This window comes from Lynx rufus, unplaced genomic scaffold, assembly GCF_022079265.1.
Source record: "Lynx rufus isolate CCGP_SWC_20201006 ecotype Redwood Valley unplaced genomic scaffold, mLynRuf1.p SCAF_8, whole genome shotgun sequence".
NCBI classification, from domain to species: domain Eukaryota; kingdom Metazoa; phylum Chordata; class Mammalia; order Carnivora; family Felidae; genus Lynx; species Lynx rufus.
This window is the reverse complement of record NW_025814896.1, coordinates 105,684,919-105,699,057: the sequence shown is the minus strand read 5'-3', so window position 1 is coordinate 105,699,057 and position 14,139 is coordinate 105,684,919. Positions and strand designations below refer to the sequence as shown.

At 57.7% G+C, this 14,139-nt stretch overlaps 1 protein-coding gene across 3 annotated transcripts; it reads right to left on the bottom strand.

The window, feature by feature from the left end:
- Positions 1-225: 225 nt before the first annotated feature.
- On the bottom strand, positions 226-13,797 carry ARID5A (AT-rich interaction domain 5A). 3 transcript variants are annotated; one of them, XM_047068112.1, is made up of 7 exons: positions 13,704-13,797; positions 5,298-5,413; positions 3,686-3,824; positions 3,290-3,342; positions 2,711-2,808; positions 2,247-2,406; positions 226-1,827 (listed from the first exon to the last, which is right to left on the bottom strand). In XM_047068112.1, the coding sequence occupies exons 1-7, from the start codon at positions 13,705-13,707 to the stop codon at positions 589-591; spliced, it is 1,809 nt and encodes a 602-aa protein (XP_046924068.1). In that variant the 5' UTR covers positions 13,708-13,797; the 3' UTR covers positions 226-588. The 3 variants fall into 3 exon arrangements, with proteins under 3 accessions (XP_046924068.1, XP_046924067.1, XP_046924069.1); XM_047068111.1 differs by lacking the exon at positions 13,704-13,797 and adding an exon at positions 9,087-9,504; XM_047068113.1 differs by lacking the exons at positions 3,686-3,824; positions 13,704-13,797 and having other exon boundaries at positions 5,298-5,387.
- Positions 13,798-14,139: the final 342 nt, after the last annotated feature.

Below are 14,139 nucleotides of genomic sequence, written 5' to 3'. Positions count from 1 at the left end.
AGGGACAGAAAGCACAGGACGAATGTTGCAGCCTGCTGAATTATGAACAGGAGACTTGACCCCCTGCTCTTCGGCGGGGGTGGAGGCATTTTGGATCTGAGTGGATGCAAGGTAGGTCTCTCTCCTTGGCTCCCCCAGCCCTGTCACCAACGCCTCCACCCACGAACACGCCCCAGCCTCACCTGCCCCTGTGAAGGTCCAAACCATGCACACCTCAGGGCTGGGTGAATTCGCATTGGTCTTTTATTGGATTTTCCATGGGCAGCCTGCATACCTCAAACTGCTACCCAGCTCCTTGGCCCTTCACCACGTTCCTGGCTTCTGCTCTGGGGACCTAGCTGGGAGCTGCCAGCCCAGCACCATCTTCTCCCACGGCCCTGCAGGCTTGGGCTGCTTCCTTGAGACAAACCCAGTTTTCCCGCTGCCTCCCTCTCTGTGCCAGGCTGCCCAGACAGGGGGCACGTTCCTGCATTGGGCACAGCCAAGCTCTCCCGGGGAAGAGGCTCCAGCCCAGACCCCCGGCAGTGCCTCCCCATCTCAGGGCACTTCAGACCCTGCACAGCACGGCACAGCCCCGTGGGCTCAGACCTAAAGCTTGGTGTTGAGGTGGAAGAAGTGGGGTGCTGCATAGGTTGTGGCAGGTGGCACGTGCCATGCAGACGAGGCTGGGCAAAGTCTGTGGCGAAGGGCACTGTCGAAGGATGCCGGGGGGAAGTGCATCAGACCGGTGGCCATGGGGGAGGGCGCTGTAGTGGCTAGGAAGTGGGCCGGGAAGGTAGGGATGACCAGGGGGCTGAAGGGAAGGGTGGCTTGGCCCTTTAAGTGGTCCGGGGTGCCGGCAAAGTTCAGCGGGCAACGCAGCATGGTGCCCCTGTAGGCCTCGGGGAGGGTGGGCCCCAGCGCTGGGCCCAGCAGGCAGGACACGGCCAAGCCGGACCCCACGGATTTGGCCCCGCACTCCTTGGCGTCCACCTCCTTAAGAAAGGGAGACACTGCCCGCAGTTTCTTGCCACCATGGGCAAAGCCCTCTTCTTCCAGGCTGCGCTTGTTGCTCAGGCCTGGGATGCTAGGGAAGGTAGGTGGGGGTGCAGGGCTCTCGGCAGAGACCTTGGCCATGGGGGACACCCAGCAGGCTTTGGGCTTGGGGTAGGGGCTGCCCTTTCTCGAGCTGCCTTTATGGAATGCAGACGGGCGGTTGGCATCCCCGCCCCACACCAACTGGGGCTCTTTGACCAGCAGGCCCTCCTCTTTGCCAGGGGGCCCTAATAGCGCCCCATCTTTAAGGCTGGGGAAGAAGTCCCGGGGGTGCTGGCTGACGGGCTTCAGCACCTCGGTGGGGTACGCATGGAAACAGCCAGTGAAGATGGGGGCTGGCAGGCGAGGACCGGCCAGAGCCTCCTCCCTGAGGCTGCCACCAGGTGCCTGTAATCCCTCCTGAGGTGTCAGCCGGTGCCTGGAGTTCTCAGCTGGCTTTCCTGGGCTCTGAGGACTTTCGGAGAGGTGAACAGCTGGGGATGCCTGGGGGTCCCCATTAGGGCTGCCTGCCCCGTGGCGACAGCCCTCCTCCTGGCACTGCAAGGCCTCCGCCTTGCTCACCTGGGCCAGGAGCTTCTTTTTGGCCAGTGGTGACATGATGCCATGCGTTCCTTTGCAGTAGAAGCTGGACAGGAGCCGCTTGTAGGCCTCAGGGCAGCTGCTGGCACCCACAAAGGGCAGAGAGGTGCCCAGGGCTGGGCCTGGCTGTTCTGTGCCATCCCTGGGGGGCTCCTGGCTAGGAAGCTGTGCCAGGTCCGTGGCAGCATCTGTCTTGGTCTTTCCTGGCATCATCTGGAATGAGAAAAGTTCATACCTCAGGGCTGGGTGTGAGCCACATACCCTGACCTGGGGACCCTGTGGAGCAGAGTCACAGAGGGGTCCCAAGAGCCTCTGTTCACTCTTCCAGCACTTTTGTGAAAAATTTTCAAACGGTCTCCGGTCCTCTGAACGGGCACAGCATGGTATCAGGACACAGGGCCTGGTGAATGAGGTGCGGGCTGGAGTTCAGACCCCACAGGGCCTCTCATTTGAACTGGCACAACCATGACCCTGGAGCCCCCCACGGATCTGTCGTCAGAGTAGGTTCTGGCTACCCTGGGCAAGGTGCTCTGTGGCCATGACGTGGGTGGTAAGAGGGAGGTGTTTGGCAGGGGACCAGGGGACAGGGAGGCCTGGGGTCAGCTGGTGGCCCAGGCAGGCTCAGAGCTTACTTGGTCTAACCGCTTCTCCTCCTTGGCCTTCTTCGGCTTCTCAGGGGCCCCGTCATCCCCGCGGGGCTCCTTGGCCATCTTGTATTGCTTCCTGGGCTTGGAAGGGGGCAGTGGCTTGTCGTCCTCCCCCTTCAGGTGCCGCACGTATGGGAGCACCAGCCTGAGCAGGAGCACAGCGTGTCCACCAGGAGGCCAGCCTGGCAGGCACGTGCCACACCTCCCACCTCTCTCCCTCATCTGGCCCAGGAGGCGTTCGGTGTGGCCGAGCTGGGCCTGGGCGGTGATGAATGCGGTGCAGGCAGCTCAGGCTTGTACATCCAGTGGGAGGTGTGGACGTCCTACCACCCGCGCCCCCCCCCCCACCCTGCCCCCTGCCCCCAGGTCTTGCTCTGCCCCGCTCCGCCCCGCCCCGAGGTGAGGGCTGAGGTGTCCTGCAGGCAGGGTCTCACCCGGGCCGGCCGTACCTCTCGTAGTGGCGGCGTGTGCACGTGGCCGCGCTGGTGCTGCCCGGGCTGCCCCCTAGCTCGTCGTACACGTTCTTCCAGAGGCGGCGGCCGGTCACCTGCAAGGGCACCTCATGAGGGCACGACCGGCACACCCTCCCCTGCTGGTGGAGTCCTGGAAGCTCCAGGTCCCCACTGGACAGGGACAGGGACTGCGTTTTGCAGCTGCTTCTCCCCCAGCAGTGGCAGCGGGGAGCTGGGAAGGGGCTCGCCTGGCCGCTAGCCAACCCTCCCTCCCAGGGGCCACTGCCCGGCTGCTGGCCCCAGCAGCTTTCCAGGCAAAGGGAGCATGAGGAAGACAGAACAGATGGGAAGACAGGAAAACTTGCTTTGAGCAGCAAAGTACAAGCCAGCAAGGCAGGCCCTCTTCCCCCACAGCACACAGCATGCAGGAGAGCTAGGGAAGGGGCAGGATTTGGGACCCTGCCTCTGCCTCCTATCTGGAGGTGGGGACAGGGACCTTCCTCCCCAGGACCCCACAGGGTGCAGTGGGGAAGGCCTGGGAGATGCAGCATGGCAAGGAGCGAGGTGCCTCCTTACCATCTCATAGGCCCCCAGCTTCTCCACTGCTTTGTAGATCTTCCACAGGTTAACTGGAGAAAAGAGAGGGCAGGGCCCCTGTCAGCCTCTGTAGGGGGAGGGCACAACCAGCAGCCCATTCCCGTGGACCTGTCAGGCAGGCACAGAACCAGCACACACCCAGACAGGGCCACTGCAATGGATGGGTGGCCTAGGCCCTGTGCACTGGCAGTCCAGTGGCCAAGGAGGACAGAGATCCGGCCCCACCCACTGCAGCCCTGTGCCTGGAGGGGGGTGCCCTTTCTGTGGGCTGGCATCACCCAGGGGTGTCCAGAGTGGAGGTGCCTGCCCTGACACCCTACCTGGATGGGATCCCCTGCCAGGCTCCCCCTCCCTGCCTGCACCCCAGGGACGCACTCTGCTTGAAGCCGAGATGGGGCACCCTCTCGATGGGCGTGTGTCGCTCCTTCATGAACTTGTAGAGGCTGACCAGGAAGGCCTGCTCCTCCTCCCGCTCCTGGTCCTCCTCCCGCTCCCCGCCTGCCTCGGGGGAGTCCTGGGGAAAGAACAGGAGGCATTGGGATGAGCCCCCAGTTGGTGGGTGGCCGGGGACAGGCAGAGCCACTGGCTGCTGGGGAGGAATGAAGCGTGTGGTCCCCAACCGCAGGCTCCCGTAGGAGGGAGCAGGCTCCCAGCATCCAGCTTACGGCTCTGGGATGGAGTGATTTGTCTCTTGGCATGAGAAAGACGCAGTTGTCAGCTGTTAGTACCCAGGACCCCAAGTCAGGGTCCACAGAGGCCCAGCTCCAGAGACAGCCACAGGAGCAGCCCTGCAGCTCCCCAGGCCTCTCTCCAAGCACAGAGCACTTCTCTATCTTGCTCTGGATGTGTTCTATCTGTGTCTCAGCTCCTCTACCAGACTGTGAGCTCCTGGCGGCAGGCTCAGAGTCCCCAAGCCGAAGGAGCAAAGGTGCTTGGTGTTTTCTGGCACTGCGGCGTCCTGTGTCCACTGAGCCATTGCTGTGGTGGCCTGCCTCTCTGAGCTGCCAGTCTGCGTGCTGAATTTAGGGTGGTGAAGCCCTATCCTGGGTTCCTGACACACTTCTGTCAGGACGTTCGGTTCCTGCTTCCAGAGGGGCAGTGTCTGCTGATGGTATTCATTTGGCTGGTGGCTCAGGGCAGTGGGGTATGGTCGAGCTGGGGCTCAGGGCTTGGAGAGCAGACAGCTCCCAGGTCCTGGATGGGGAGGCCCCAAACACCAGAAGGATGTAAACCATGAGGGCCTAGAACAGTACAGACAGCTGTGCATTCCCAAAACATTCTATTCAAGTACCGTTTCAGTGTTTCTGACACTGAACGAAGACCTCCGATAATGAATGGCACACAAACTCACGCGTCACCTATGAAACTGTGACGCACTGGAGACCAAGGCAGCTGGTCTTGTGCAGGCCTCAGAATGAAGGCACTCCCTCGGCAGCTCTTCCACGCAAGCTGTGAAAAACTGTTACCATTTGCAACTACTCTTCTACGTGAATCAGGATTTTTACTCCAGGCTGTGCCACCAAAGCAAACGGCCAAGACGAATGGACGTTCAGGCCAATGCTCCATTGGGTCGCCCACAGCTCCCTCTCAGACCCTGCCCACCGAAATGGCCTTAGTGATCTCGCTGAGGGACTCTAATACCCACGCTGTAAACTTGGAGGGATGCACGGATGTACACGTGGTTTTACATCTTAAAACAGTGCTTTTATCGGTTTCATTCATCGGGGCTCCAGGCAGATCTTCATTTGATAAGAGGGTTCTGCTAGGAAAACTAAGTCTGAAACCCCTGCCATGGGTCACGGGAGGATCCTCCTGTCCCTGGCTCCCAGCTCCCCACACCTGAGGGCTGGGCCCGGCTCAGCAGACTGGAGCGTGGGGAACACATCCTCCTGAGAGCTTGGGGAGTCCCGAAGTTCACCTGGGAGGCTGTGCACAGGTGAGGGGGGGGAGGGGCAGGGAAGAGGCCCCCAGGGGTCGCCCAACTCACCTCCAGATGGATGGGGCTCTGGCTCCTGCTCTGTTCACCATCGCGTTGAGGGGACACAGATGGGTCTAGGGGATCACCCTCCTCTGACTGTTTCCTTTTCCCTTTGACAGGAGGTGCTGCAAAGAGGGGAAGGGGAAGGGGTGGGGGAGGGGGGAGAGAGAGCACTTGAGACGCAGGCAAGAAGAACAGGCAGTGAGGAGAGGTCCTCTGGGAGAGATGGCAGGTCCTCCCATCCCCCATCTGAACCCACCAGGTGTGGAGCGAGTCCTCCCCTTCCTTCGGCAAAGTGTCCCCTGCCTCCTGGTCCCTGGCTGCACACAGGCTGGCCCTTTACACACACCTGTGGGCTCACCCCGGTGGCCAACTCTGCTCTCCCTCCTCTCTGCCAGGCTCACCTCCGACTGAGCCCCACACCTGCTGCTGTTCCTTCCTCTGTTCCAGCCAGCTCCCCACATCCTTTGAAGGAAAATTTAAACCACCCTGGGGTCACGTCAGAGGAGAGTAAGGTCGGGCCATGGTGCTCAGGGAAACCCTGTCTCCAAAACCTGCCCCACATTCAGGCAGAGCGTTTTCACAGCACCTCAGCCCAACTGGGAAAGCTGCAGAGGTTCCCACGTTTGTGAGCCCAAGAGCACCACAGCGGGTGCTTGGATCCTCCAGGAATAATCGAGAAGCCTAGAAGCTCCTGTTTATGAAACATCTGACCTTTCTATGAGCACCGGCAGAGGGCTAACTGTCCCTCATTAGGCCACTTGCTCCTGTCACCTGCAAGGGTCTCACCTGACAAGCCACTTCTTGTGGGTGGCCCTTCCCAGACCCCAGCCTAGCACAACCATCTTGCTCCGCTGGGCACCCTCGGCCACTCACAGCCATCCAGACTGAACTGCCCACTGCGCATGTGGCTTCCTGACAATTCAGTGAAGCCACACAGTAGGCGCTGGGTTTCAGTGAGAAGGAGTGTGTCTCACAACAACGTGCATGGAGGGCAGGAGGCGCTCGACTTTACCAAGGGCAGCCACAAGCTGATAGTTGCAAGGGCACAACACCCGTGTCCCTGCAAAAAACACTGGAAACCGCCTCCAGCCCTCTGACAAGCTGGCAGTGCACCTCAGACCAGGAGCCCCGGGCTTTGGATCTCCCCTTCTTTCTAACCTTCTCTTCCTTTTTGTTAACCTAGTATGAACGCTCCCATTTTCCCGGTTTGCTCCAGCTCAGGAAATCCTTACCACTGGGCACCTACGAGCTCCCCTTTCTGTCCTGCAGAGAAAAAGAATCGCCGTGACAACAACAAACCCACACCAGCGTGGCCCACGAGGCCAGAACCTTTGGCCACGGGATGGTGTGCCCTTCGGTGGTCGCTCATGGAAGCTTCACCCTGCTTGCAACTACTCGCTTGTGCCGCACGGGTCCCTGGCTCTTCCACGTGTGTTCTCTTATTTAGTCCCAGAAGGGAGCTCATTTTTTTAAAAAGCGTTTATTTTGAGAGACAGAGAGACGGTGTGCGTGCACACACGTGAGCGGGGAAGGGGCAGAGAAGGGGGAAAAGAGAGAGAATCCCGACATGGGGCTCGATCTCACCACTGTGAGACCACGACCTGAGCCCAAATCAAGAGTCAGGCACTTAACTGACTGAGCCACCCAGGTGCCCTCAGGAGGGATCTCATTTAGTTTGTTTTTTTTATTTCTTTTTAATGTTTTTCTTTATTTTTGAGAGAGAGAGAGAGAACAGAGGAAGGGCAGAGACAGGGAGACATAGAATCCAAAGCAGGCTCCAGGCTGTTGGCACAGAGCCCGATGTGGGGCTCAAACTCGTGAACGAAGATCATGACCTGAGCAGAAGTCGGATGCTTAACTGACTGAGCCACGGAGGGGCCTCCAGGAGGGATCTCCGTTTATTTTTTTTATTTTTATTTTAAAAAATTTTTTTAACGTTTATTTATTTTTGAGACAGAGAGAGACAGGGCATGAATGGGGGAGGGTCAGAGAGAGAGGGAGACACAGACTCCATAACAGGCTCCAGGCTCTGAGCTGTCCGCACAGAGCCCGACGCGGGGCTCAAACTCACGGACCGTGAAATCATGACCTGAGCCAAAGTCGGCCGCTTAACCGACTAAGCCACCCAGGCGTCCCAGGGATCTCCTTTTAAAGGGGGGAAACTGAAGCCAGAGAAGCTAAGCTGCTTGTCTCCCTGGGAGACCAGGGTTCAAAGTAAGGTCTGTGTGACCACCAATCCAAGTGGCCTGGCCTTGCCACCATCGTGGTTGCTGTTGTCATCACCAGCATTTAAAAAGCCTTGATGAGAAGTCCAAATAAGCCTGGAAGAGAAACCAATCCTAAGGCTTGTCAAAGAGAAAGGCACTCAGGCCTTCTTCTCAGGCTGACTTCTGACCAATCAAGACATGGTCAATATCCAGAAATAACCAGGTGTTAACAACTGACCTGCCCCCACCTCCCCAACTGACGCCTTTCCAACCAAGTTCTTGGTGACCCTATGCCTCAGTCTTCCCTTCTGTGAAATGGGAAAGACCCTGGAATCCTTTGGCCACTCTCCCTGAATTCCTAAAGTCCACCAGGTCACGGGCACAGCCACTTCCCCCAGCTCTTCTCCCTGTCCTTTTTTCTTTTTAACATTTATTCATTTTTGAAAGACAGAAACAGAGTGCGAATGGGGAAGGGGCAGAGAGAGAGGGAGACACAGAATTTGAAGTAGGCTCCAGGCTCCAAGCTGTCAGCACGGAGCCCCGATGCGGGGCTTGAACTCACAGGCCGCAAGATCGTGACCTGAGCCGAAGTCGGGCCCTTAACCGACTGAGCCACCCAGGCGCCCCTCTCCACCTGTCTTCACACCCTCTCTGCCTTCTTTCCTGCTTGCTCAGCTTCTCAGCATCAAAGGACTCTCTCCACCCTGAGTCCCTACATGTGGTGATCCTGGGCTTCTCACTGGAGCCTTCCTACAAACTTGGTATGTGACCCTCGTAAGTGGCTGCCCTCAGCTGCAGAAAAATAAAGTGGTAGGATCAGTACCCATTAGAATCACCAGGGAGCGTTTTAAAGACATTGGTGACTGTGTCCCCCACCCCCAGTCTGATTTAAGGCTCTGCAGGGGCATCAGTTTAAAGCTCCCCAAGGGATCTTAAAGGGGGCAGCCAATTTGAGAGCCACTGGGCCAGAGGACCTCTATCCCTTCTGCTTGGTTCCAGAATTGGTGAGCTCTGCCTGGGCCACACTGAGGGGAAAATCTCCTGGAGCCAGGCACTCAAGTTACCTGGAAAGGAGGTCACCAATCTGAGCCGTTTAACCCCAGACAGGAAAAGGATTAGAGCTCTTGCCTAGAGCCACAAAGGGAAACACTCTCTTTATCTCTGTGTCCAGCTGAGTCCCCAAATGAACTCAGCCTCCACTCTCTCCCAACCAGGCTAGCATGCTCTCTGCCTGGCAGGGCCTTCTGGGCCCCATTTCCACAGCCTCAGCTGAGGGAGAGGACAGTCCTCTCCCTCCTTCTCCAGGGTGCCCTCTGTCCTGTCCCTGGCTACCCCAAGTCATAGAACCCCAGGGTTCTAGATCATCTTCATTTGGAAGAGGGTTCTGCTAGGAAAACTAAGTGTGAAACCCCTGCCACAGGTGACAGGCGGGTTCCCCTGCCTGCCAGGTTCCCAGCTCCCATACTTTCCAGTGCTCTGAGGAAGGGCTGGGCTGCTCTCCCGGCTCTGCAGGGCAGGAAAGAGGCTCGGGGACCGGCCATCCCAGTCTCCCAACCACATCCAGCCTGCAGAGGCAGAAGAGTCCCACCTGCTCCTGAGTGACTGCTGCTGCCCAGGAACCTCTGAGTTACTGTCCTGCTATCGCCACAAAGCCTCAGATGCCCCACTGTAACGGGAAGGTGGATCCAACTTGCAAGAAGAAAACCACTGCTGGTCAAAGGAATGTCGTTCAGACGTGGCTTTTTCCATCCAGGAAGCAATAATGACAATAATGATGATGATGATTTCATTGTTTACTGTGAACACAGCTGGAATCTATAAGGTATGAGATGGGGATCTAATCACATTTCCCCCCAACGGTTACATGTCCCAATATTGACTGAGTGATGCCCTTCCCCCAGTGATTTGAAATGCTACCCTCCCCATAATCTAAAGGTTTATAAGGAATTTATAGGAGGGGCGCCAGGGTGGTTCAGTCAGTTAAGCGGTCGGACTCTTGATTTTGGCTCAGGTCACGATCTCACCACCGTTTCATGAGATCCAGCCCCACATCGGGCTCTGTGCTGACAGTACAGAGCCTGCTTGGGATTCCCTCTCCCTCTCTCTCTGCCTCTCCCTGATTTGTGTGCTCAAGCGCTCTCTCTCTCTCTCTCTCTCTCTCAAAATAAATAAGAACGAAAGGAACACACCTGAAACCGTTTCTGGAATTTTCTACCGTTTCCTTCACTGTGGAATGCCAGTACTCATGCACGCTGTTTTAACTGTAAAACAACTGACTATCCAGAGGGCAAGTCCCCCATCATTACTCTTTTTAAATAATTATGTGAACTTCAGGATAATTTGTCACATTCCCTTAAAAAAAAAAAAAAAAACCACTGGGGTTTTGGTTGAATTGCATTTAAACTTAGAAATTACTCTGAAGAAAGAGAACACCTTTCTGATACGGCACCTTCCTTTTTTCAGGACCACATGTCTCCCCAGATTCAGGTCTCCCTTCGCTGTCCTCAGACGTTCCTTCTTAAAGGCCCTGTGTGCTTTCTGTTGAGCTTACTCCTTGTGTTTTGGGCAGCTAGATAACAGTGTGAGAAAAGCTTTGATAATCTACAGCAGGACTTGGCTCCACAGTCTCTGTTGTTTCCTCCTCTCACTGTTGGGAAGAGAACAGGAGGCTGCTGGTTGGGCCAGGAGTTGAGCCCTTGGGCCCTTGTGACTCCGTGCCTCACTGGGGAGTGAACAGGGGTGGCAGGGTGCTTGGGGGTGGCGTGCTGCCCAAAGCCCTTCTGGTATTAGGAATCTGATCTGTTTAACTCCATGGCTTGTGTTAAAGTCCAAGCTTAAACCCCAGCTCCTGAAACCACAGCAGTGAAGAGGTTAGTTTCAGTCACTAACTCCAAAAGAGGACGCTCCCTGGAGTCTACTTGTTCTCAAGCGATTCCTTACTTCCCTTTCCAAATCATACGCTCCACCAACTCAGCTCAGTGCTCTGCCGGGCTGTGGACTAGGCATTTTTGTACACCGCTTCACTGAATCTTCCCAGCCACCCAGTGGGTTCTATCTCCCCCCTTTTACAGATACAATACATGAGGATCCGAGAGGTTCATCACTTGCCTGAAATCACCCAGCTTACTAGTGGCAAAGCCGGGATTCAGAACCAGAGCAGTCTGACCGTCCCAAAACTGAGCTCTGAGATCTGGACTTTTTAATGGAAACAGGGAGACGCCAAGCTCCTTATCTGCTCAAAGGGTGCAAGCTTGCTTCTCTCCCTGAAAGAAGCAATCTCCCGTCACACCACTCCTGTTAATCTGCTAAAAAGTCTGGCTTCTGCTGACAAGCTGAAATCAGGTAAGAGTGGGAAGGGGCTCTGCTCCACAGAGCTGCATCTTTTACCAAGTCAGCCACTGCTTCTGTACTACGGTATCCCTTTCATGGGTGGGTGTGCTAGACCCCCATGGGCCCGATGTTCTAAGCAGGACAAAGAAACAAGGCGTCCGACACAAACCACAGACAAGTGTGTGTGTGTACCCATGCCCCTCAGTGGGATCCGAGGTCTGCCTGTGCTGCTCACTCCCCACTGTATCTCACTGTCCAGAGCAGCGTGAGGCCTGGAACAAGTGCTCCATAAACAACCACATGGGTGCAGTAAGACCACGTGATCTCAGATGCTCCTGATACCCCAGAGAGGGGCTTGGGCTGTGACTAGTTCAAAGCCATAGAGCCCGTCAGAGACCCAGTGCCAGACCGCACCACTTGTATCTCTCTCCTCTCCTCTTCTCTCTCTTTCTCTTGCCCTGCCCCGCCCCATTCACCCTTGGTGTGATGGGAAGGAAGCAACACTTCCTTTCATGAAAAGTCACCCACTGGGAGCACTGCATCAATTGCGTCAATTACGACAATAATGGTAACAGCAGCCCAATAACAACCAGCAGAAACCGCCCCACCTCGCCTAGCCCCACCTCGCCTGAGGTTGTTGGCTTAAGTTTCTCTTAGTTTGAGCCGGAGCTGAAACAAAGACAGCCTTTGAGGCCGCCAGTCCACTCTGTGGCCCAGGAGCCGGCTGCCTGGCAAAGTCTCGGTGCGGCGCTTTCTCCAGTGGGCAGTTTGGGGAGGGAGGACTGCCAAGGGCTGAGGACGCATGAGCCGGACAAGGGACCCCCGAAGGGTGCAGCTTCTGCCCCAGCCCTGCCTCAGTGTCTCAGCTGGGGCACCGGAAAACGGGGTTTGAGAGCAGCTGGGGCCAAGACGACAGTCTTGAGAGAAATATAGAAAGGTAGGTGGCATGGGGGCTCCAAATGTGAGACTACCGTCTCCTAACCGCACTAGGACTCTTGTCCCCCCTTAGTCAGCTCTGGTATGTCCTAAAAGACCCTATGCCAGGATAGGCTGAATACCCACTGTCCCCCCCCTCCAAGTCTGGGTGGTATCTGATAACAGTAACAGCTCCATGTAAGGACTGTCTCCTAGGTCCCCATGAACTTTAAGTTTGTGTTCCCATTCCACCTAGGGAGAAACTGGGTTCAGTGACTTGTCCAAGACATGACCCACGAATAGAGACACAGCCAGGACATGAGGAAGGCTGCCTAACTCCTGCCAGGGGGCACTCCATAGCCTTTCAGCGTTTCCACCCTCCTGGTAGAGACCCCAGGAGGCTAAGAGGGAGTGTGGGCAGTCCCTGGCCTACCATCAGGTAACAGGAGGGCAAGGGGGAGGGGAGAGGTCTTGGGAGGTCTGCCTCCCTCTCACTGCCAGAACTCACGCTAAGCCTCAGTTTCTCCATCTGTAAATCAAAGGAAGAGGGACTGATCCCCTGAGGTCCTTTCCACCTCTGCCACTCTATGTTCCACACACCCCAGACGGGTCCCCAGGACTCCGGCGGAGTATGGAACTCCACTCTGGGCGCTAGACTCTCTAGTTACTATCTCCTACCCCTCCTTTGCCCCAAGGGGGCATGTAGGCACAGAGATGCTGACTCCCTCAACAGTGGTGCTCCGGCGGGGGGCGAGAAGCACCTGTTATCCTCCCCTCGGCCCCGCGGACCCCTCCCTGACAGCTGACCGGCCGAAAACAAAGGGACGCTGGACCCGGCCAGCACAGTGCCCCCGGACCTGCACCCTGAACCCTCAGAGTCCGGCGCTTAGAGAGCCCCGCCACCCCCCACCCACTTCAGCGGGGCTGAACCCCGCCTGAAGGCGCCCCCGGACACTCTGCGAAGGGACCGAGATGCACCAAACTCCGCAGCTCCGGCTGAGCGCGAAGGCAAACATCTCTCTCCTTGCACGGTCGCAGCCTGCGCTTCAACTCTCTCGCTCCCCCCCACCCCATCACTCCCGGGGCCGCCACCTAGTCCCTTCAGGAGACCCGAGGAAAGAGAAGACACAAGAAAGAGGACGATAGCAAAGAGGGAAGATAGCTCTTTCCTGCCGGGCGAGTGGGGGAGGGCAGAGGAAGGTGGACAGGAGACAAGAATAAGAGAGAACAGAGAAGAAAAGAGAAAAAGGGAAGAGAAAAGAGAAAGAGAAAGGGTAGGGGGCGGGAAGCCGGTAACCGCCGAAGGATCAGAACACCCCTTTGCTGAAAGAGGAACAGTTGATTCTTCAAAGTGCATTGAGCAAGTTCTTCAAAACCCGCGCAGAGTCACTTTCAGGAAACGGCGGCCGCAGTGGAAAGCGCCCCGCGCGCGCCCAGGGACCCCGGTGCCTCTTCTCGGCGGCGCCGGCGGGTTCTGAGAACCGCGGGGATGTGACGGGGCGGGGCGGGGGGGGGGCAAATGGGGGCTGGGAGGCAGAGAAACTGCTGCGGACAGCCTGTCACAACAAATTAGCTGAGACCAGCTCGAGATTGAAACCACAGCAGGAAGTGGGATGACAGAACCGTACAGGACTTGGTAAATTTCAGCCAAGAGACGACGAAAAGAGTTTCGAGATAAACGTCCGGGAAGCCCCTGGCCGCCAAAACTTTTTGTCTCTCCTTTTTTCGAAGAGTGAGCGACGACACCCAGCCTCACCCCTCCCGCGTAGGGTGGAGGGCGCTGGCGCCCCAGCGGGGCTAGGGTGCCCGCGCCTTCGCCCCGGAGTCCACCCCCGGCCCCGCTCCGCCCCTCCTGGGGGCCCGGATGGCCACGAGGGCCCGGAGGGCACCTGGCAGGGCAACCTCGCCCTCCCCACGAGGCCGCCAGCCCCGTCCCGGGACAGGCCAAGGAGCTGCTTACCCATGGCCTGGAGAGGTCCCTCGGCGCCCGCCCGAGGCCCTCCGCACGCGCGGCTCTCCAACCCCGCGCTCTCCGCGCAACTGGCCCTTGGCGCAGCAAGCCTGCCTCCTCCCCACAGCCCCGCCCCGCCCCGCCCGGGCACCGCCCCCGCCCCGCTCTGGGCTCCGGTTGGTGGGTCCAATTCATCCGCGCGGGGGCCGGGGCCGCCCCCTGAGCCCGAGGACCTCTGGGAGTTGTAGTGCGCTTTCCCTCTCCCCAGGCCCAGAGACCGAGGTACCTGAGATAGGCAGGACACGCAGGAATCGCAGCTGCCTGTGCCTCTAGGGACAAAACTAATCTTGGAAATAAAATTCCTCGTTGCTCGTCAACGGGACCCTGGGGCTGAGTGGGTTGAGCAAAGTGCATCTGACTTTGACTTGAACTGGGTCCTGGGTAT